Here is a 22,005-nt window from a genome sequence, read left to right as displayed (position 1 = left end):
TGGCCGCCACCACCATCCTCAAGTGATCAAGAACAAATTCAAAAAATCAATTGGATGGATTATCCATATATTGAATTACCCTACGAGGAACTCACCTGTATGAATGATTTATGTCGTTCTATTAATAAAAGAATTTCCGCTCGTAAAAAAGGAGCTTTTCATTTCAACTATTCAAAGGAGGAGGGTAAGATCTACATTAGTTCACCTATTGCCAGTGAAAAGGTTATTCTCAATGATAGTGTAAAGGACGTTTCTGGTTTGAAGTTCAGTCTACAAAACGGTAGAAGTCCCGGTGACAATTACTTCATTCTCGTTGACCATCCGTCTGTCTTCTCCACAGATGCCTGCTTATATCAGTCTGCTATTTTTGTGCAAGCATTTTAAGTCGATAATAGCTAAGTCACCCTCAAACATCCTCTTGAATGAAAAACCAATCAAGAGCATATTCACCACTACAATATAAAGCATCTTCAGTATATTCCTGTAAACACTTCCTATTTGGAACTCTGTCAGTTAACACTAAGAACTGAATTGGGTGATCCCATAGCAATTTCAAAAGGTTTGGCTCTGATTACATGTCATTTTCGACCCATTCTTCAACAGCACGATGTCTCATAGAAAAGTGGTATTCACTGGTTCTGATTTTGACTGCTATGTTAATACTCTAGCTCCAAGACAACAGGGCAATGGACTGGAGTATTACAAAGGACGCTCGTCAATTTCTGGCTATGGTCTTGGCATCTGGTTTGCTAATCTGTATCGCTCTTCGCTAGCACTGGCTAGAAAATATCTTGTACCGGCTGCGACAGATTTTGCATCCTCTACACTATACGATTGGGGCTCTGGCAAGGATTTTAAAAAAATTGTTTCGGAAAATCTTCGGTCCAGTGCGCGAAACCTTGGCGAGAAATTAAAACAAAATGGTAAAGGCTTAAAAAGGTCGAGAAACAATGCATCACTCATCAGTCTCCACTCAGGTCGGAAACGAAAGACATCATCCTTCTTGTCAAAGAAAAGAAGGAAAAAGCCGACACGTGCTGTAAACAGAAGAAGAAGCCCCAGGAAGAAAATGGTTAGATCGAAACTAGATTTCTTCTCCTAAGATGTCCTACCTGCCACATAAGGATTCTCAACCTTCAATCACCGCCTCATTGAATCTATTCAATGCAGAAAATGTTGATGTGAGTGTCAAGCATGGATACTATGAACAATTTTATCCACAACAACCCCTCTCCGACAATATCCACTTTCAAAATTTATTCCAATGAAGACTACTTTGTGGACATGTCTTCAACATTTATAGATTTGCAAATGAAAGTCAGGAAATCTGATAATACAATGCCAATTCGAGCCGATGGAATATCCTATAAAAATTGTATATTACAGAATTTCTTTCGTCAAATTAGTTTGTACATCAATGGCACGCTGGTGAGCACTAGCAACAATCTCTCAAATTATACGAGCTATATGCAATTCCTGCTGATGATACCCAAGTAATACAAGGAATTGAGAGGCATCTCCAATGGATATGAATATATTACTAATACTGATAGTACAGATGCACTTAAAAATGCTACAACTAGTGAATTACATCTAGTTGGACAAATATATCACGAAATATTTAATATACCCCAATGGCTGCCACCCAATGTTAAAGTGGATATAAAATTGACGCTTGCACCCTCCAATTTCATATTGAGAAAAGAACTTGCTGCCAATCCTAATGTAAGTCCCTCCCTCACCTCGGCAATACTTCATGTACGCAAACAACAGGCCATGACTTCTGTTGCTTTGGCAGTGGAAAAACTGAGAGCCAATGGCAACAATATTAAACTACTTGTTCCTCATACAATCACCAATCAACGTCATATTGCAATGGGCTCACGCACCTTCACCGATTCATCCTTTATCAATGGTTAAATTACATCAAAACTTGCTTTGGCATTTGTAAAGAGCGCCAGTGCAATAGCACCATGGACTGAATACCCCAACAAATTTGAGATGGTTGGACTTTCATCTCTTGTGTGCAAAGTAAATAGCTTTCCAATCTACAATCTATCTTTTGATAAATCCTATAGTACCTTGCATGAGTTTACCTTACTAATCCTACATCATGACTCGCAACTATTTGGAAATGGCATAACTGAAGATATGTTTGCTAACATACATGGTATCATTGTTTTGGATTTGTCAGGCACACAGGATATGAGTATAGTACGTACGGGGACTGTGCGTTTAGAGTGTACATTTGCCGACCCATTGGCTGAGAGTATTGCACTAATCTCACTAAATCAATATGAAACCTATTGGGAAATCACTCCCGAAGGCAGTGTTCTACTAGACTTGGCGCGATGAACACCAGTCAAATAATCAATGTACTTAATATGGACCCCTACATGTCCCAGTACAAATCCTATTGTCTACCCTCGGACTTTCTTGGAAAAATTCAAAGTGTCAACAATACCTTGATTATTGTTAATAGCAGTCCGTCGACTGTGCTGACGGGTCATTGGCTGTGCATCTTTCAAACAATGAAGACAATTGAATTTTTTGATCCTCTTGGTCTACACTATAAATTCTACACGCCTTACATCAGCAACTATATTCAGAGGAGTGCGAAAACTATTATTAAAAATCGGAAGAGGGTGCAGGATCTGACGACTAAAAGCTGCGGTTTCCATGCACTACAATATTTTGTGTTCCGATATCGTGAATATACTTACAAGCAGTTTCTCCACCTTTATGTTGACAATCCACGTCTGAATGACTTTCTATTGGAAAATTTCCTCTCAGACCTATATAGTATTGATTTCAGTGCCCTAATAGTAAAGTGCTTAAAAAATGTTTGTGAATTTGTTTATTAATAAAATGCATATATATACTACAATGTCTTTAAATCTTCACTTTTAGATTTCTTCATCGGTGTATAGGCACCTGTCGTGAACCACTAATGCTGATAAATCATTTGGATTCACTGTATATTGATCTTGATTGACTGCAAAGTCAGGGTCACATTTTCTACAGTACAATGTAACTTCACTCTTGTCATATCTCTTTGTATAGTCAATGATACTATTTGCATTCATATTATGAAATTTACGAGTTTCAATCTGTCTATTTGAAGCAATATCACATACAGTGTTTTCAACTGGTGAACCACATTCGGTAACTGCCAAATACAAATCACTTGATTTATAGTCATAGTAGGCAGTGTCATCACAACGATGACGTAGAAACCAAATTGTCTTGTTACCCCAACAGTTGAATCGTAGACCAGATTCCTCTTCCCAGAATAATTTAAATTCCCGACGATACCAATCTCGTAGAAATAAACTAAAATCACGTTTAGGATTCTTTCCAATCATAACGGGGTAAGTATTCTCCCACTGATCACATTTATCATGGTGACAATTGGAGCACAGGTGCCCTCTAGGGTGAGAGTCACACACCTCTTCAAGACATGAATTACATCCTTTAATTTGTACTGCATAGTCTCTATGTAATTTACAAGGATTACATAATTTGCACTTTTCACTATAGTCGTCTATAATTGTACAATTCTCACATTGAGTCCAACTGCCAAGAGTGTACATGCACAATGGACATATATAGAACATTTTCTGGTTTCCGATGTCAACTCTCTCACAGCTAAAACGAAACTAATCATTCTCACTCCATAAATTCAGTAAGAGGAAATGTAGGGAGAGGAGTAGCTCTGTAATGTTACCTCTTTCGAATGACGGAGGAACCATCTACATTGAATCCGTTGGCAATGTTTTCACAAGTATATCCACGATATGATTATGCCTTGTTTCAATTAATATATCAATAAATTGACTATAAGCACATGAGTCACATTTTAAAAGTTTCTTACAATAGTCCAATGGGGGAGAATCGCTCCTCATTATATTGTCAAGTGTTCCCTGACAAGAGAATATCCTGCGTTTAAGAGATAACTCGAGAAAATCGTCATCCAAAATCAAATGTTTTTCCATAAACACTAGATTTGATCTAATTCTCTCTTTCTCAAATTTATTCATTTTTCAATCCTTTCACTCCGACTGCTGACTCTAGACTGACCCTGATTCGTTAGCCCCTAACCTAACCTAACCAGAAAAGAAAGAGAACATTTTCGATTTCGAAACAATTTTATTGAATAATTACAACAACATTAATAACACAGAGCATGTACAATTAGTGATAGAGTTTATTGTCTTCGATAAGCTTCACTAATGCACTTAAAGCACATTGAAGTCTATTCACATGTGCTATATCAACTTTTGCAGCGAAACATAATTGATCCTCCATTTTAAATTTGCTCAAGGATATCGCATATCTTGCATATACTGCATCCCACTCCAGACAAAGACGTGATCCTTTCTTGATTTCCACCGCAATGCTAGGTGCTCTTGTATTATTACCATCATCTCCACTATCAGCTTCCAAGAGGGTAAACATTCCACTCGTCATCATCAGCACAAATATATATCCAAATGAGTAAAGTCAAAACTGTTCTCACTCCTTTGAATTCTATTCACAGACTAATAAAACTATAGCAAAAACCCTTTCCTTATATTCACTCCGTCGCTAATATGTTCGCGAGCCCTCTGATTGGCTGAGAAGGAAACACGTGATCTAACGATTTCCTATTTCTGGAAACCTTTAACATTCGTCTCGAGCGTGCCCAAAACAACAAATACTGTTTCCTATTTCTGGACACCTTGACATTCACTGAGAGTGTGAAATTAAAACAACAACAACAAATAAATCGACCTTGACATTCGCTGAGAGCGTGCACTTACAACAACAACAACATCGACCTTGGAAAAAAGAGGTCATTGACCCCATTAACCACGTGTTCTCCCTAGGGACTCTATGCCCAAATTTGGTGTTAAAAAAAGTTGTAGGTGGCAGCAGGGGTGAGGGGTGGGACTATAAGATAGCTTTCTACTTATTACAGGTTCCATTAACTTGGTTTTTCCTTTTTTCAAGTAACCTATTTAAAAAAAATCATATTTTCGGGATATCCATTACCTACTAGAATATCCTTAATGAAAATTAGTTCACTACTCATATATTCTGGTGATGCTAATTTTAATACCCTATAAACTAAAGAAATAACTACATCCCTTTTTCTTGGATCGGATGATTTGATGCGAAAGACAAATAACAATTGTTATTAGTCGGTTTGCAGTAAATTGAAAACGCTAGTTCATTATTATTACACAAGTTTGCCTTATATTCAAATATTGCCACAAAAATTAAGATGAGAATTAAAAATCATAATATGAAAACATGATTTAATTCAGGACAAACTATAAGTTGTTTGCTGAATTATTGGAAAAAAAAGGTACCAAGAAACATACAAAAGGAAGTATACAAAATTCCATGCTCTTGTGGTAAATTTTACGCGGGAAGAACACAGTAGAATTTAGAAAATAGATTAAAGCAACACAAAAGTCTATAGATTGCTCGCTAAAACATATAAAAAACCGGAAACGTTTGAGTCAGCTGTTGCAGAGCACATTTATAATTTTCCTCATCACTGTATCTTATTTGATCAGACGAAAATTGTAGATACGTCTGTAGGACTTTTACAAAGTTTCAGAGAAATTATAGAAATAAAAAGGATTATCTATGGGGGTATTAGCAATTTATAATAGTTTAATTAAAAAGCAGGTGAAATATTCAACCAGTAGGGATTTTAATAATTGTCCGAAACAAATGATAACCTTGCAGACAAAGGTCAGAATGAGGTTAAAGCTGGGAAAAGTCAAGGAAGTGCGGCTAATTTAGCAACCCAAAAAATCCATTCAATTTATATTTCATTAATTGGTTTAATTAATCTGTGATTGTTAATTAGGGATTATGGACCTGGGGTTAGGTCACCTTTTTGTTTGTTCGTAAAAATATAGTCTTCACTTTTGATAGATTCCGATCCATGCACTTATTGTAAGAGGAGAGTGAAACATGGTTTCACTATAGACATTCGCTTTTGTTTCTAATGTTAAAACACCAGCGCTGGAAGTTTGTTTAATATGTAAGTTTGTTTCTTACTTATCTATTTATATTTTATTTTTCTTCTTCGTGTGTTTAGTTGTTGTACTTTTTATGTGTGTTATTTTTTTAAAAACATTTTTTTGTTGTTTTTTTGTTGTTTTTTCGCTGTTTTTCTTTCCCCGTTGAGAAAGGCACCTTGACGTGGGGCTGCAATATTCAGAATATTTTTTAATTAAATTGTTTATTTGTTTTTATTTATTTTTGTTTCACTGCTTTATTAATATTAAAACCCGCTAATTCTTGCTTAATTTTTCGACATTAGGTCCAAATAAACACAAGGGATTTTTAAACGGTACTAGGGAAAACTTCCAAGAAAATTCCCCAAGTAATTCGTCTTGAAGATTCTACTCACCCAAAATATCTCCGTAAATTAACGGATTATTTTGGATTATGTTCAAACTTTATGTATTCTATGAGAAGTATTTGGAATGTTGTTAGAATTTTTGTGTTCTGCACCAACTATATTTCATTTTGTTAGAACTATATTAGAATTGTGCAAAGTATTTTCGTATTTTGTAAGAGTTACCTTTTGTTTTGTAGGAATTATTTTGGATTATCTATGAACATTTCGTATTCTTTAAGAAGAATCTGGGATGTTTTTATTAGAATTTTCGTGTTTTGTGGCGAGTAGTCTCTTATGGCACAAAATGGTAGTAAACTTTCCTCTGCTGTCTTCTCTTAAGATAGGGTGGCTTAAAACCTCCTGTTTTAAAGATTTAGAGTATAAAAAGTTGATTTTTCTGATATTTTAATCTTGTTTGGGCAAAAATTTATCGTTTATGGCACAAAATGGAACTAAACGCCCCACTGCGGTGTTCTGTCAAGATATATATATATATATATATATATATATATATATATATATATATATATATATATATATATATATATATATATATATATATATATATATATATATATATATATATATATATATATATATATATATATATATATATATATATATATATATATATATATATATATATATATATATATATATATATATATATATATATATATATATATATATATATATATATATAGGGGAGGGGTGGTGTTGGTTCGGACAAAATTTTTTGGTTGGGTGCAGCTTCTGTCCCAATCAGTATCCATCTTCCGTTTTCATCTTAGAAGAAAGAGATTGTGTCCAAGATTTGTCAGGAATTTTAGTAGACTTTTATCTCTCGTCTTTAGACAAAAAAAAATCCAACAATAAAAAAAAAATAATTGTCCGAAGTTACCCCACGGTGGGGGGTGGGTTCAGACATGGTGTGGGGTTACTTCGGACAGCAGTAATATGGGTTCGGAAACCTCACAGACTAAAGAAAAAAACGCCATTTACTGAAAATTTGAATATGTATAAAAGTAAAACAAATAAAATGAAAGTTGAAGAAAAAAAATCAAATAATTTGAACCAAAGCTCACAGGAGCTCTATCTCACGTTGTAGCTGCTGAGATCACATTGAAAAGTGAGTCCTCGCTTTGTCCGTTCAGTCCCTCCAGTGGCAGTTGGTGATGGAAGAGAAAGAACAATGTCGTTTGAAGAGACGAAGGCTTTGTCCTCAATATCCGGAAAAATGAACCGTGCTCCATTTCTGCGAAGGAACAAGACTTCTAGATCGCTTCCAGTTTTTCCTTTTATCTGGCCAACGTAGAAGATATCCGACTTCTTCGATTTGCCCAATTTGAATTTTACCAGAACATAGCTATTCGTTTGAGCTTGGTCAATATCAAAAGGTTCAAGATCCTCTTCTACATCTCCACAGTGAAGAGACTCGTCGCTTGAGGAGTCGCTCGGGGCAACAGGTTCAGAAAGAGTCTCCGCCTCATTGGTTCCGTCGTCTTCGTTAGGCCTGCGGACCGCGCTGTTCTTACGTTTCTTTGTAGATGGCGTCGGCTTGGCCTTCGTTTCCTTTTTAGCTACAATCTCTTCTTTATCAGGGGTGTCAGTGAGAATACGGGTCCTCCCTCTGTTGCGATTCTCACGTCCTGGAACAGTAACAGCCCCCACTCGGGGAAAAGGTCTTACTTCTTCGGGCGACCTTATGAAAGAAGAAATTGGTGGTCCAGCTTCGGAGTTGGCTTGCGACGAGGGGCTCCGCGAGCTAGTTCTTTGGTCTAGCGGCCTATCCGTCACAAAGGATGGGGCAAATGCTTCCTCTGGGACTACATTGCGATTGAATGGAAAGATTCCAGCTGCTCGAAACGCAGAGACTATGTTGGATGCACTGAACTTCTCCAGGAAAGGAACCCTGCTGAGTGAGGCTACTTCATAAATTGAAACGTACTGTCCGGGATGCAACTGCAGCCATTCATTGAAGCGCTCTTTCAGTGCACCCTTGAAAGGAGAAAGCACTCCTACGTCAAGTGGCTGAAGCTTGTGGGAGCAGTGGGGTGGGAATGTCAACAGTGTCACGTGATTTTGCTTACAGTCTTCGATCACACGTACATCCAGATGGCTATCATGGTTGTCCATGAGAAGTAGGATGGGAGTCTCTTCATCTGGCTTGTTTATTTTCGTGAAGTGTCGCATAGCCTCGAAGAAAAAGTCGCCGTTGACCCAACCACTAGGATTCACAACCCCAAGGCAACCAGGGGGGCCTTCGTTTGTCATTCTAGGTATGAAATTCACTCGCGGAAAAATGAAGACCAGTGGAATAGTCGCTCCAGACGCACTGGCGAAACATACAGCAGTCACGTTTTGACCTCTTTCTGCAGACACAGTCTGACCAACCTGTTTTTGTCTAGTTGGTGCTATGACTTTCGGTGGTGGAAGCATGGTGACTATACCTGTCTCGTCAACGTTCCAGATGCGATCAGCCGTCAGTTTGGCTCCAAACCTTCCATAGACATCAAGTAGCTTGTCAAAAAACGTCTGAATGACAGTTTTGTTGAAACTGGAGGCTCTCGCCTGACTTGTGGCTTCAGGCTTCCTCACCAAGATGTTGGAATTCTGCTTCAGAAATGCAAGAAGCCAGTCCTTTGACGCTGCTTCATTGAAACACCAGTTTTCTGGTACAGAAATGTTATTCGCACGGGCGTAAGAGTAAGCAAATTTTCGTGCTTCAGTTGTTGTCAGTCCATGGTTCATTCTCGAACAAGTCCGAAAGTAGTCGGCTAGTTTTAGCTCGTGTTCGCTTTCAAAAACTTGCCTGTTATGTTTTGGTCTCGTCGGTAAGATTATCTGCAGTGGCCCAGGCTCTTCGTTGACACTTTTATCCGCTTCTCTTGTCTGCGGCCTCGAGCGCCTGACATAGTCCAGTAGCGTGGACTTCTTTATGCCGAAGTTTTCTGCAATTTGTCTCAATGTTTCTTCCTTTTTCAGATAAGCCCCGACTGCTTTCTTCATGTTTTCTAGGTTAACGAGAGGGTCTTGTTGCTTCTTTTTGTATTATCGAGGCATTCTGAAAGAAACTGTTTTTAGTAACAAGTAAGAAAATGCATATTAACAGGTACACGATGCGAAAAAAAGAGGAAAAGTTGGAAATACTTACCTCAAAAAATTGTCTGGGGTGGGTTCAGACAATTTCCGAATCCACCCCACTACCATTGTCCGAAGCAACCCCACCCGCGATAAAAAGCCTGAAACCTCACTGACGCTGTAACTACTATAGATGCCGCCAAAAACTAAAATTTAAACAACTTAGCAGTGCCATAGTTAAACGCTGCAACAGTCAGCAAAATTCAGTGACTAGTAATAACGGCCAAATAAAATCACAAACAAAGAAAGATATATGACGCCACACCAGCCTTTTTTCTGTTTTTCTCAAATATTTCAAAAACGATTGCACGTGTGATAACCAAACTACATACTCAAGTAGGGTACTAGATGGCACGTCTATGGTATTTTTTGGTGAATTTTAGAGGGTGTTGTAGGAAGAGAGGCTCTTGTCCAGACTCTATATATATATATATATATATATATATATATATATATATATATATATATATATATATATATATATATAAGAGTTTACACCTAATTAATCCTTTCATATATCAGATACATCGTTTCTTTATACGAAATCCGTCTCATATGGCAGTTCCTCTATTTTTTTTTTGCGGTTTAAAAGAGGTGTTAATAAAAATCCCAAGATTATGAGAGTGAGAATTAAGTCATTTTATCACTCTTTAATAACTTCGTTGAAAGTGTTTTATCATTCTATGAGAACTGTCGCGTGTGCTTTGTAAACGCCACCTAGCAGCTACAAAGCACTGTATTTGGCTAGGTCCTTTTATTCTTACCGTTTTAAGTTACGTCCACGTGAAACCTGGTTATTGGCAAATACGGGTAAAAAGAAGCTAAATACCCGCCCTCATCGGGATGACTATCCACTGGAGGAATTTTCGGTACACAGCATTTTTTCAGAGGAATTTCTGAAACAAAAATCTCTCGGTATTGAGTTCGACTTTGTTTAGATTAGTTTTATTTTTTAAACCAACGAATTCTATACTAATTTTGCAATTATTTATTATCACTTTCAAAATTTAGTTGTTTCTTTTTCAGTTAATCGGTGTGGTATGTCTTTCTTTAATTCCAACTTTCAATTTGCAATTTGGCGGAGAGGTGAATAAAGACAAAAATGTTTTTTTTTGTGATGATGTATCAGAATATAAACCAGATATTGATGACCGTGATTACGTCGGCATCCTTACACTGATGGGTATGACACTTGCCCCTGCCGTTTGTTTGGTAAGGTGTTATGTTTTGGTCTTGTGTTGTCATTCTACGCCAAGCATTTGTGGTAAGAATCCTGCAAGAACAGAAAAAATAGTAAGTAGACCTTACTTCGTGTCTTTCATCGAATTGTTTAAATGCAATAAAAACGGGCCTTTTTAAATGTCTTTTTCGTGATTTAATTTTTGTAAATGTTCTTAAGTTTTTTTGAAGAATATTTTTTAAGACTAAGCAGGACCCACATAAAACAATGGACATTTAATTTAATCCTGTGTATGTCCTCCCCATTTGTGTTAAGATATTTTTGTCCTCAGAGTAATTGCATAAATGAGTTATATTCAAATCATAATTCGCTGGGTCGATACGATCATTCTTTGGAATAGTCAGAAATGAACCTAAAAAAATCAGGCAGCTAACTAAGTCCAACATATACAATGGTTTGATCATCTAATAATCGTCTTTAAATATACTTCATAGTCTAAACCCGGAGACTGTGACATTACAAACAGGAAAAGCCTACGTTTTTTTTAATTGTTACTAAGGGTTACTAAGGGCAAGAGTTCGTTCTTTACTATGAAATTATCTATATAATGATTCACTTTATTACTTCCGTTACTATGGGCTACAGTTGATTTCTTAATGTAAATTCCATTGCCAACCTGTCTGTGGAAAAGGAAAAAAGGGGAAAAAAAGAAAAAAGATACCGTTTAGGCAGAATGCTGTAGCAGCTGCCACTTTTCCTTACCTTCAAGCCAATATATATCCCTTACTGGTCAAGCCAGGGAACAGAAAGTATCCTATATAGGAGTTTAAGACATGGCGGTGATAATGGTGTACTTTTTGTTTTGATCTGACGTTATTTTTAGGAGTTATGGGTTATTACATTTCTTAGCATTCGACGTAATTGTCTCTTACTAGGTTGCCAGCTACTGCTGCAGCCCGGATGATTACAAACAAGAAAAAAACCTACGGCTTTTTTTCTTTGGGATAGTTAGAGACGATCCTAAAAAAATCAGGCAGCTAACACAATCCATAATTTGTCTTTATCATAAGCTTCATTAATCAGATATTTTAATATATCATAGATAAACTAGTGGTTGGGATAGCTAACTCTAACCCAGTTGGATCGAGTTCGATTCCTGGTAGGGTAAATATAAGGATTCTTTTCATCACATCAGTTGCTAGGGGCTACAGTCAGTGTCTTAATGTAATTTCTTCTGGCAAAAAAATACCAAATTCTACATTTTTGCAGATAGGAGCTTGAAACCTCTACAATAAGGTTCTCTGATATGGTGAAACTGATGATGTGATTTTCATTAAAATTAATGACTTTTGAGGGGAGTTTTCTCCTTTTGTTTGAAAATAGGGCAAATTTTCCCAGGCTTGTAACTTTTGATAAGTAAGACTAGGCTTGATAAAACTTCCGTTTTTTAGATTTTCGGTTACTATTAAGACGATTCGCTCTTACTATACAGTTTGTTACCGCGAACTGTTTGGAACGATCGGGAACTGCCAAAGCACAGCCTCTAGTAGCTTCTTCGGGACAATAAGATCCGTCAGTAAATTGCTAAAGTTACGATTTTTTTTTCCTTTTGGATTCACAACATTGTTATCTGGGTCACTTATTTCTTCAAAAGGGATTTTTCTTTACGGTTCAAGATTTAAAATTTTTGAACTCCATTAATACGTACTAGGGCGAAAATACTTTTTTACATAACTGGTACTGTCGGGTTCCAATTTTAGAATCTCAAGTTACGAATTTTTATTCTTTTTGGATTCATAACATTGTTATCTGGGTCACCTATTTCTTTAAAAGCCTTTTTCTGTTTTGTAGATGAGGGCATTTTTCCGTTTGTAGATCTTCCATCAATATCAATGCTCAGCTTAAGTTTCAGCTTTAAATTAACCCAATAGATTACTAAATGGTGACACTAAATGGGACTTTCAAAAATAAATAACGACATTGCTATATACCCTAGTATCTTGTATAGATCCTGCCAGTCATCTGTTCACAACAACATAATCAATAAGTTTAACTGTCAAACTACCGAGTAAATACCATATTAACTTGTGGGCTATTTTATGACCAAATATTGTACTGGTTTTTATTAGATGGTTCTACGTAAAAACTTGCAGCGGTCTGTAATCATTCCTGTTTTCTTTTCCTTCGCCAAATTAACCTAGGCTAAGATACCATCTATCCCTATTCTTCTCAGCCTGAGCATTAAAGTCGTTTAATAAACATGCCATATTTCGACCTTGGACACTGTCTATTTTTTCCAGTGGCTTTGGCGTAAGGAAAAGCAATGGTTCCAGAACCAGGGCAGGACAGAGAAACATATTGTTCAAGCCTACATTGGACGCTTCAGCCGGAATAGAGCTGAACAGAAAGAATGCATAGATCATAGCCGAATGCAAATTCTATCATTTACTCGGCTGTAATTTTCCCGACGGGTGCCACTCCTCAGGGTTACCCTGCAACACTTTTAGCACTCTTTTGATCATATTACTTCGTGAAAAGTCTACCCTGATGCCAATATGAGGCCACTCAGGCTGAATTTCCCTGTCGGGGTTAGAGACAGAGAAATAAACTTACGACACAGCAGAGATCCCATACAGTCTCTCAACATCGGACATATTTAAAATCAGCATAAAAATCCAATTCTTTTGATGTATCTATTGATATTAAATTTACGTTTTTAGAATTTCGGTTACTATTGGGCCTTGTCGCTCTCACTCTACATACAGTTCGTTATCACGAACTGTTTGATTTGATGCATTTATTGGTATCAAAATTTAGTTTTTTAGATTTTAGGTTACTATTGAGCCGAGTAGCTATTACTATAGAATTCATTACCATGAACTGTTTGATTGCTTCAAAAATCAAATATCTTTGAAAAGACTGCAGTATGAAAATTTTCTTTATTTCAAGCCAATATATTTTTCATGTTATTCAAGCCAAGGGACGGTATTTATGTTATATAGAGGTTTTGGACAAGTTTCGGTTACTATTGAGACGAGTCGCTCTTACTATACAGTTTGTTTCCACGAACTGTTTGATTCTACAATGCCACTTTGGCAGGTTGTAAATAGGTAAGATACTCATGGGGTCAGTTGATAACGTTCTTTGTTGAAGATGAGTTTTTAATTGAAGACAAGACAACTGATCTTGACTTTGACTTTATTGAACGAAAACGCAGCACATGAATTTTATGCTAAGGAGACACAGAAGCATTTTGCTATTTAACATTCAATAGAATAAGTGGTTAATACTTTTATTAAAATCTCTTTAATTACTAGCTGAGAGATCAATAAATATAATAATTGCAAATGACTATAGAAATTCAGAATGAATATAAAAATTTGAAATATCTTAAAACAGAATAAATAATTATTGTTCTGAATTTGAGGGTAACATAACTTGGATAGTTTAATTTGGTTTTCTCTATCGAAAAGAGAGTGCAAGGTATTCCTTTATATGATATGACATTATGTTCGGCATGACAGTTCCAAAAAGATTATACAGATATTAGGGCGTGGTGGTGGGGCTGGTATACAATAAAACTAAAAATTAAATGTAAAAAATGACAATCTTGTTACAAAGTTGCTGTGAGAACAGTTCAGTTTATACCGTCTTACAACAAAAACCCTATTATTCCAAGATTCTTCTGTCATTATATTTAAGAGATGTATTTATTAGATTTCCAGAGTAACTTCTACTTTCACCTTAGTTTAGTCTGACAATGTCTAATGTTTTCTGTTTCAAGATTTCGCGACTAAGGAATGCATTGTTTCTGGTCTCAATTGTGTAAGTCTTTGCCCCATGTTCGATTGTCTAAGGCCTTAAGGGCAGTCTTTTAGGATAATCTTCATTTTGCTTTGATTACAGCTTGATTGGGGGGGGGGAGGAGGGTATTCTATATTGAATGACTGTATAATGGAAAGGAGTGAGAGCCATCGAGAAAGGTGTCGCATTGGAGATCATAACAGGTACTCTTAACGATGTGAGAAAGAACTGATAGTTTCTTGGGATGTCGAGATGAAGTTGTCCATTTGCTTTTCTCACTACCCAACGTCACCTCTTCATTCTCATTTATGTAGGAAATTAAAAGAACGCTCATTTATGTAAGAATTATTAAAAAACTTCCTAGCTCTAGGTAAGAAGAACCCTGATTACAAACAGGAAAAAGCTGGAGATTTTTTCTTCTTTGTTATAGTAAGGGACTAACCTCATAAAATCAGGTAGCTAACTCAGTCCAATATATGCAATGGTTTGTTCTTCTAATGATCGTTTTTTAAGATAAATGATACCGATTACACTTACATAATCCCCATTTATAATGATTAACTAGACCGATTCCTTGTATACGTTTTTGGTATATTAACGAATTTATTATCATGTCTTATACATAATTTATAATCTATAGGTTTTCGATCGTACGATAGTGCGAATACCCGCTTGTCACGCGGGAGACCGTGTTTCTATTTCCTGTCAGAGAGAATTTCTTATATCGTTCTTTATTATAATCTACGATACAAATCATCACTTGTGTATTTGTTCCTTTGTTTCCAAGAGACTGATTTGATGTAATTTTGAAGATATCTTCATTATATCCGTATTTAATGTTTCTTCGGATTGATGCAGACTCGACAGTACTTTGTTGATGCTCTTCATTAACTCTGTAATTAATGTTTCTCCGAACTGATGCAGAATTGATAGTGTTCTGACGATAAGCCTCATCATTTCTGTATTTGATTGATGCAGACTTGATAGTATTCAGCCGATAAGCCTCGTCATTTCTGTATTTGATTAAAACACGACTTTTTTTAGAGCTGCTGCTTTCTCATTCTGCTTATGTCGGTTTTTGAAAATCAATTTGAGAACGTCCTTGTTTTTCTCATACTTCTCTTTGCTTTTGCCAGCAAGCTGTATAGCTCAACTTTGATATCTTTTCTTATCCTTAATTTTCCTTTTTCTTACTTGTGAAACTATTACAATAAATAATTTTATTACTCAGTTAAATTGCTTCTAAAACTTTGTGTTTAAGTAACATATCAAGTATCAAAAACCTAACAGAAAAAACTAATTTTAAAATTTTCAGGTATAATTCCAGTTTAAGTTACAAGATTAAAATTAAGGCTCAGGTACCATAAATATATTTGCAGTTGAAAACTTTATCGAGTCTGAACTAAAACTAAAATAAAATAAAAATTGACTTTTTAAATTATAACGTAATCATTCATTACGTCATATATTGTTTTTACATATTGAAAATCCTCCCAAAAATTTAAAAATACCATTTTTTAGAGTTTGTTTACTATTGAGACAAGTCACTCTTACTATACAGTTCTTTACCACGAACTGTTTGATAATAACCCTGATTTTAAACAGGAAAAATCGTACGGCTTTTTCTTATTTGGAACAGTATGAGACGAACCTCAAAGAATCAGGCAGCTAACTAAGTCCAATATATGCAATGGTTTGGTATCCTTATGATCGCCTTTTAATATAATTTTATTTAAAATTTTCAGGAAATATTCTAGTTTCAGTTAACAAACAAATTTTTTGTTAAAACCGCCCAAACATACTGCATTTTTCATAATAATGGATAATTATATCAAACGAAACCGTATAGACAAACACCATTTATGATAAACTATATCGGTCTTTTATGTATCTCTTACTAGGTTGCAGGCTACTGCTACGACCCGGAATTGATATAATTTTATTTAAAATTTTCAGTAATTTTTCTAGTTTCAGTTAACAAATAATTTTTTTAACCCCCCCCCCCCCAAACATTACTGCATTACACACAATAATGGATAATTATATAAAATGAAACCGTATTGACAATCACTATTTATGATGAACTATATCAGTCCTTTATGTAAACTTTACTAACCTATTGTGGTAAAGTGATTTTTATGGTTGTATGGTGAAATTGTTTTAGATGCCTTTATTTCTCTCTTTATGGGGGAGATAAAATATGGCCCTAAGAAAATTAAACCTTGGTAGCTTGCCTTAGGCTATGACCTGACTAATGAGGTGTACCAGCTGGGTATACTCGAGGGACTAAATATAGATTGTAGAGAGGTTGGCTATAACACAATACTTTTATTCAGTTAACATACACTAGTACAGGGACTGATAATGGATACATATTCTGCTGGGACTGGTTGTCCCAGAGAGACCACAAGTATCAGAAATCTACAATAATATATAATACAATAGGAGACTTGGACACTTACAATAATCTGACAATATTCCAAGGTATTTCTAAATCAACGGACTAGAGGTCAGTCCGGCATAAGATTAGTATCAGGCTGCCAGTTCCCATAAAATGTATCTGTTATACATTTTATCAACCACACCTTATTGGAACCCACTGACGCACATAGCTAGGAAGTGGTGATTTTTTAATTTCCTAATAAGCATACACCTGCCAGGATATGTTCCTTATCTTAATAAAAAGTGGTATTTCTAAATTTTCGTATTTGCGTCTTAATATTTTACTAAATTTTAAATTGACTTAATTGGAAAGCGTCACCACAATAATCGCTATTTTGAGAAGAGTTGTCCCAACTCTAAATATTTTACTTTTAAAACATTTTAATTTTGTACATGGTTTTCAGCCATTTTTGGGTCAGTCTTTGCATATACCCTCAATGGGTTTCTTTAGGGTCGTGATTATGGCCAAATATATGTCATTTCCTTTCTTCTAAAAATATTAATTTTTGGAATTTATCCTTGTTTCTCTTTTTCTCTTTTTCCTTTCGTCTTTAAGATTGTAAAATACTATTTTCAATTTTATTCTTATATGCATCTTCTGTTTTAGTTTGACCAACATTGGCTTAAGCATTATATTAGTGGTTCTGCTTAAATTAGATTTTAAGTTGTATTAGAAACTATTTGATTAAGTGAGTTTAAAGCTAATTCCCATTAATAAATTAATTTATCTGGGCGATGTGGTTGATTTAAAATTTATCTTCCGGGTTTAGAAATGCCTTGGGTAAATTATATATAACAGTTTTGTTATTATAATTTCACATATTTATCCAATACAAAGCATTTTCACATATTCTTTCAATAATATAAAGCCATCTAGGGTACCTAGCACTTTCTTTGATATTTTCTAGGCATAATTTAAGTTTTGATTTTATCTCACTTTATGATGAACTGGTATCAAAGTCTGTAATACTGCATACAGTTTCCAAAATATTAGTTGACCAGTTATGGTTTGGTTCCTGATGGTGTGATCTGTTGGTATCAGGGTACAATCGAACTGGTTTTGAAATTTGCTACTTTCCAAAAATGCGTCAACAAAGATGATTGAAAAAAGGGATCCGAGAAGATGTTTCGAAAATTTTGGTTTCCAAAAAGAAACTAAAGCTGTATCTAAAATAAATACTCACTTTAGAATACACATAAAGCATAAAGTGTTACATATTTAGTAAAAAGAAACACCCAATTTCGTATATATCACTGCATTCTTTTTTTTTAAGCAAGAGGTTAGTAACTTCTTATTACTTTTCTCTCTTTTTACTCTAAACATAATATGCCGCTTATATAGAAACATTATGTTTCTTGATGGTGATTTGTTTCACCGTCCTTTTCAAACTTAATATAGAATTATTAATCACTTAACGGATTATTTCACAATAAAAAAAATATTTATACGTTGTCTCGAAGTCAAAAATTTATGTATAACATTAAATCACTAGTTAAAACTTAAATTGATTTCTAGAAATAAAAGCATAGTATATACACAAGCATTGTGAAATAAACTTACACAAGCATTGTTAGGCCGCGAAACTTGGAACATTTATTAAAAAAATACATTTGAATAAAGTTTTAAAAGTTATTTTAAGACACTATATAGTAATATAACAATACACAAAGCAATTTTTTTTTAATTAAAACACTAAAAATACCAATTAACTATATTTATATGGATAGTTTATGTCTTATATACTTATATATATCTATATATATATATATATATATATATATATATATATATATATATATATATATATATATATATATATATATATATATATATATATATATATATATATATATATATATATATATATATATATATATATATATATATATATAGAAGTTAAGTTGATACACAACTTAATTGTAAAAAAAAACAAATAATAATTATATACCGTAACAAATTGTTTAATCACTGCAATATTTATTCTTTGTAAAACTTTTAAATAAATCCGTCAAGACTTTTATCTTATCAGTCTTAACTGCGACTAAAATATTTACAAATAAAATTCACTCTAACAAATAGATTTATACACTATAACTGAGAACTGTGATTAGCCTCTATATAAGGGCTTGGCAATAGTTCATATAACAAGACTTTGCTTTTAAAATTCATACATTTACAATGTTATACGATAATAATTCCATATTTATTAAAGGTTTTCAAAATACCTTTATATCTATATATTTTCTCATTAACATTTGTTACCACTATATACATTTTCCATTTACGACAATATACATTTATTTTTCTTGTTTCCTCTTTTTGAATCTTTGTTTTACAGCTTTTCTTTGGTTCTATTTCGAAAAACAAACTTGTGTTAGTAACTTTCTTTAGCTTACTCTATGTCTGTTTGTTTATTGGAACTTGTGAGCTTTTTAATTCTTTTCGAATTTCAGGTACTTGAGACAGTTAAATAACGTCTCGTCTGAATGGTTTTTTTCTTTTCGTTTTTTTTTAGATTTAATGTCCATTTGGGATAAGGCTCTATTTGCAGCTTAGATCTGATAAGCTCAAAATTTAGCTGTTCACCTTTTTACCTGTTATGACACTTTCAACGTACTTGTGCCTTCATCTAAGGTTTGTTTACCACAAGTTTCTTCCTAGAGTTCCATAGTACATATCCAGGTTCTCTTGTCTGACTAATAGTGCTGAAATAACTGTTAAGATCCTGCACACAGCAATTAATTAGTTATAGCATAGCCACACTTTTTATTTGTGGCCATAGTTTTCTTTTGTGCTATTCACTTATCAAACATAATGGCCCTTCTGCAGGAAATATACCTTGCCTTCATGGCATACGGTATTTTAAGATATAAAATTGCTCATGCTATTTTCACTTTAACTTCCCAAATTTTAGTGGTCTTGTCTTGAGTTTCATTTTCAACTTAGGTCCTATAGCCTATTACTGTGCCTTTTTTTGATTGTTTATGATATTCTAGTGATTTTCCGAAACAGACTCCTACATGAAAGAATATAATTTTCTCTCTTTCTACCTGGAACATGTATATCCCGCATATCCCGCTTGGGGGAGTGGTAAACGCCAGCCAGCACAATCACCACTGGGAAAAAAACAAACAAATAAACACGCATCCTTGTTTCTTCTAATAAAAAAAAATATATAATTCCAAATTTTTGCAGATAGGAGCTTGAAACCACTAAAGTAGGATTACCCTGATACGCAGAATCTGACGTTGTGATTTTCAATAAGATTCTACGACCTTCAGGGATTGTTTCCCCCTTTTTTCGAAAATAAGGCAAATTTCTCAGGCTTGCAGCTATTGATGGGTAAGACTAAACTTCTTTTGATGCATTAAATAAAAAAGCAAGTTTTTCAAACTGAAAGCAAGGAGCTACATTAAAACTTAAAACGAACAGAAATTAATCTCGGCCAGAGCTACACCCCTGTCACGGTGGTTCCCTAGTATAATATTCTATTTATTTTTTGTATAATATTCTATTTATTTTGTACTTATTTAGTAGAAATGTCTCGTACTAATCTGGTTCGGTCAGCTCAATATGCAAGTATATCAAAGTTACTCTGCTCCTGTCTGGCTAAATTTTCAACTTGAACCCTTTTTTCCTTTTTTTATTATTTACTTTAATGTAGCTTAATGGGTAGCTATTGATGCTGCAGCTTGCAGCTATTGATGGGTAAGACTAAACTGCTTTTGATGCATTAAATAAAAAAACAAGTTTTTCAAACTGAAAGCAAGGAGCTACATTAAAACTTAAAACGAACAGAAATTAATCTCGGCCAGAGCTACACCCCTGTCACGGTGGTTCCCTAGTATAATATTCTATTTATTTTTTGTATAATATTCTATTTATTTTGTACTTATTTAGTAGAAATATCTCGTACTAATCTGGTTCGGTCAGCTCAATATGCAAGTATATCAAAGTTACTCTGCTCCTGTCTGGCTAAATTTTCAACTTGAACCCTTTTTTCCTTTTTTTATTATTTACTTTAATTAGCTTAAGAGGTTTTTTCAAGTCTTTTCCAACTTTTTCAGTACAATAGGTCTTTTCTACGCCTATATCTATATGTTTCCTTTTTTATTCAATAGCTTTTACAAGTTTTTACGCCGATTGCCATTTTACAGTGAATTTCATTATCTCCTTATTTTTAAGGGGGGGGATTGTTTATTATCGCAACCTGTATTTTTTTTTAAGTTATTTAAATTTCTCCGTCCAAAAGTGTTTGTGTTCTAAAATACTGTATTATTCAGCTGATGTTTAGAGCACTTTTAGTTAAGTTTTGAGCCACTATGTTTTGCACCACATTTTCTAGCCCTCATTTGTTCATAAAAAATGCAATTTTTAAGATATACTGGTTACATATTTTATTGTAAATTTAGTTACGAATTTATTTGCCAAAGAAAGAGAGAAAACAATTCTCTTGGCAAGGCTAAATAACTTTGAATGTGGTGCTCACTAACTGTGGTTTATTGATAAGCTTGAATCTATGAAAATTATATGAATGAATTTCTGTTCATTACTGCGAGTTTTTTTTCGTTGTTTAATGTTATATTTTATTTTCAAAGAAAAAGTGGATACGTTTAGTTTGTGCTAGGGTGTCACCGGATTGGGATTTGAGTGTTTGGGTTGGTACAGGTAACTACTGGTTGTTAAAACTCTTGTGCCAGTTCATTTTCTCAGATCCAATACTTCGCTAGAGCTAACAATATAACCATGAACTACTGCGGTTTGCTTGCGACAATTGGGGTTATTTTTGGCTTATTTTTACTGGATTTTGTCGTTGACTTTTATATGCTTGGTAAGTTTTTAGGTTATATCATATTTTTATATTGCTTTCGGTTCCTTTTACTTAGAACCCTTTTTTTGCTTTCTAAGCTTATTTTAAGTTTTTCTTTTATACTTTATAGTGCTTAGTTATTATCTTTATTTTTGTCCTTTTACCTTTTGTAAATAATAAAAAAAATATTATATAAGACGATAACTAATTATAATAAGATTACT

At 34.3% G+C, this 22,005-nt stretch overlaps 1 protein-coding gene across 3 annotated transcripts in view; it reads left to right on the top strand.

Moving 5' to 3' along the window:
* The window catches only part of LOC148946829 (uncharacterized), a 153,013-nt gene that overhangs the window by 112,406 nt on the left and 18,602 nt on the right, over positions 1-22,005 (top strand). For all 3 annotated transcript variants that reach the window (XM_089096639.1, XM_089096638.1, XM_089096640.1), the window contains one exon: positions 10,571-10,837. In XM_089096639.1, coding sequence (XP_088952765.1) covers positions 10,571-10,837 — 267 coding nt within the window. The remainder of the gene's footprint in view (positions 1-10,570; positions 10,838-22,005) is intronic.

This window comes from Artemia sp. Qi Xiang Cuo, chromosome 11 (genome assembly GCF_049724085.1).
Source record: "Artemia sp. Qi Xiang Cuo chromosome 11, ASM4972408v1, whole genome shotgun sequence".
Taxonomy (NCBI): Eukaryota; Metazoa; Arthropoda; class Branchiopoda; order Anostraca; family Artemiidae; genus Artemia; species Artemia sp. Qi Xiang Cuo.
The sequence above is the reverse complement of the archived record's forward strand: the minus strand, read 5'-3'. Positions and strand labels throughout refer to the sequence as shown.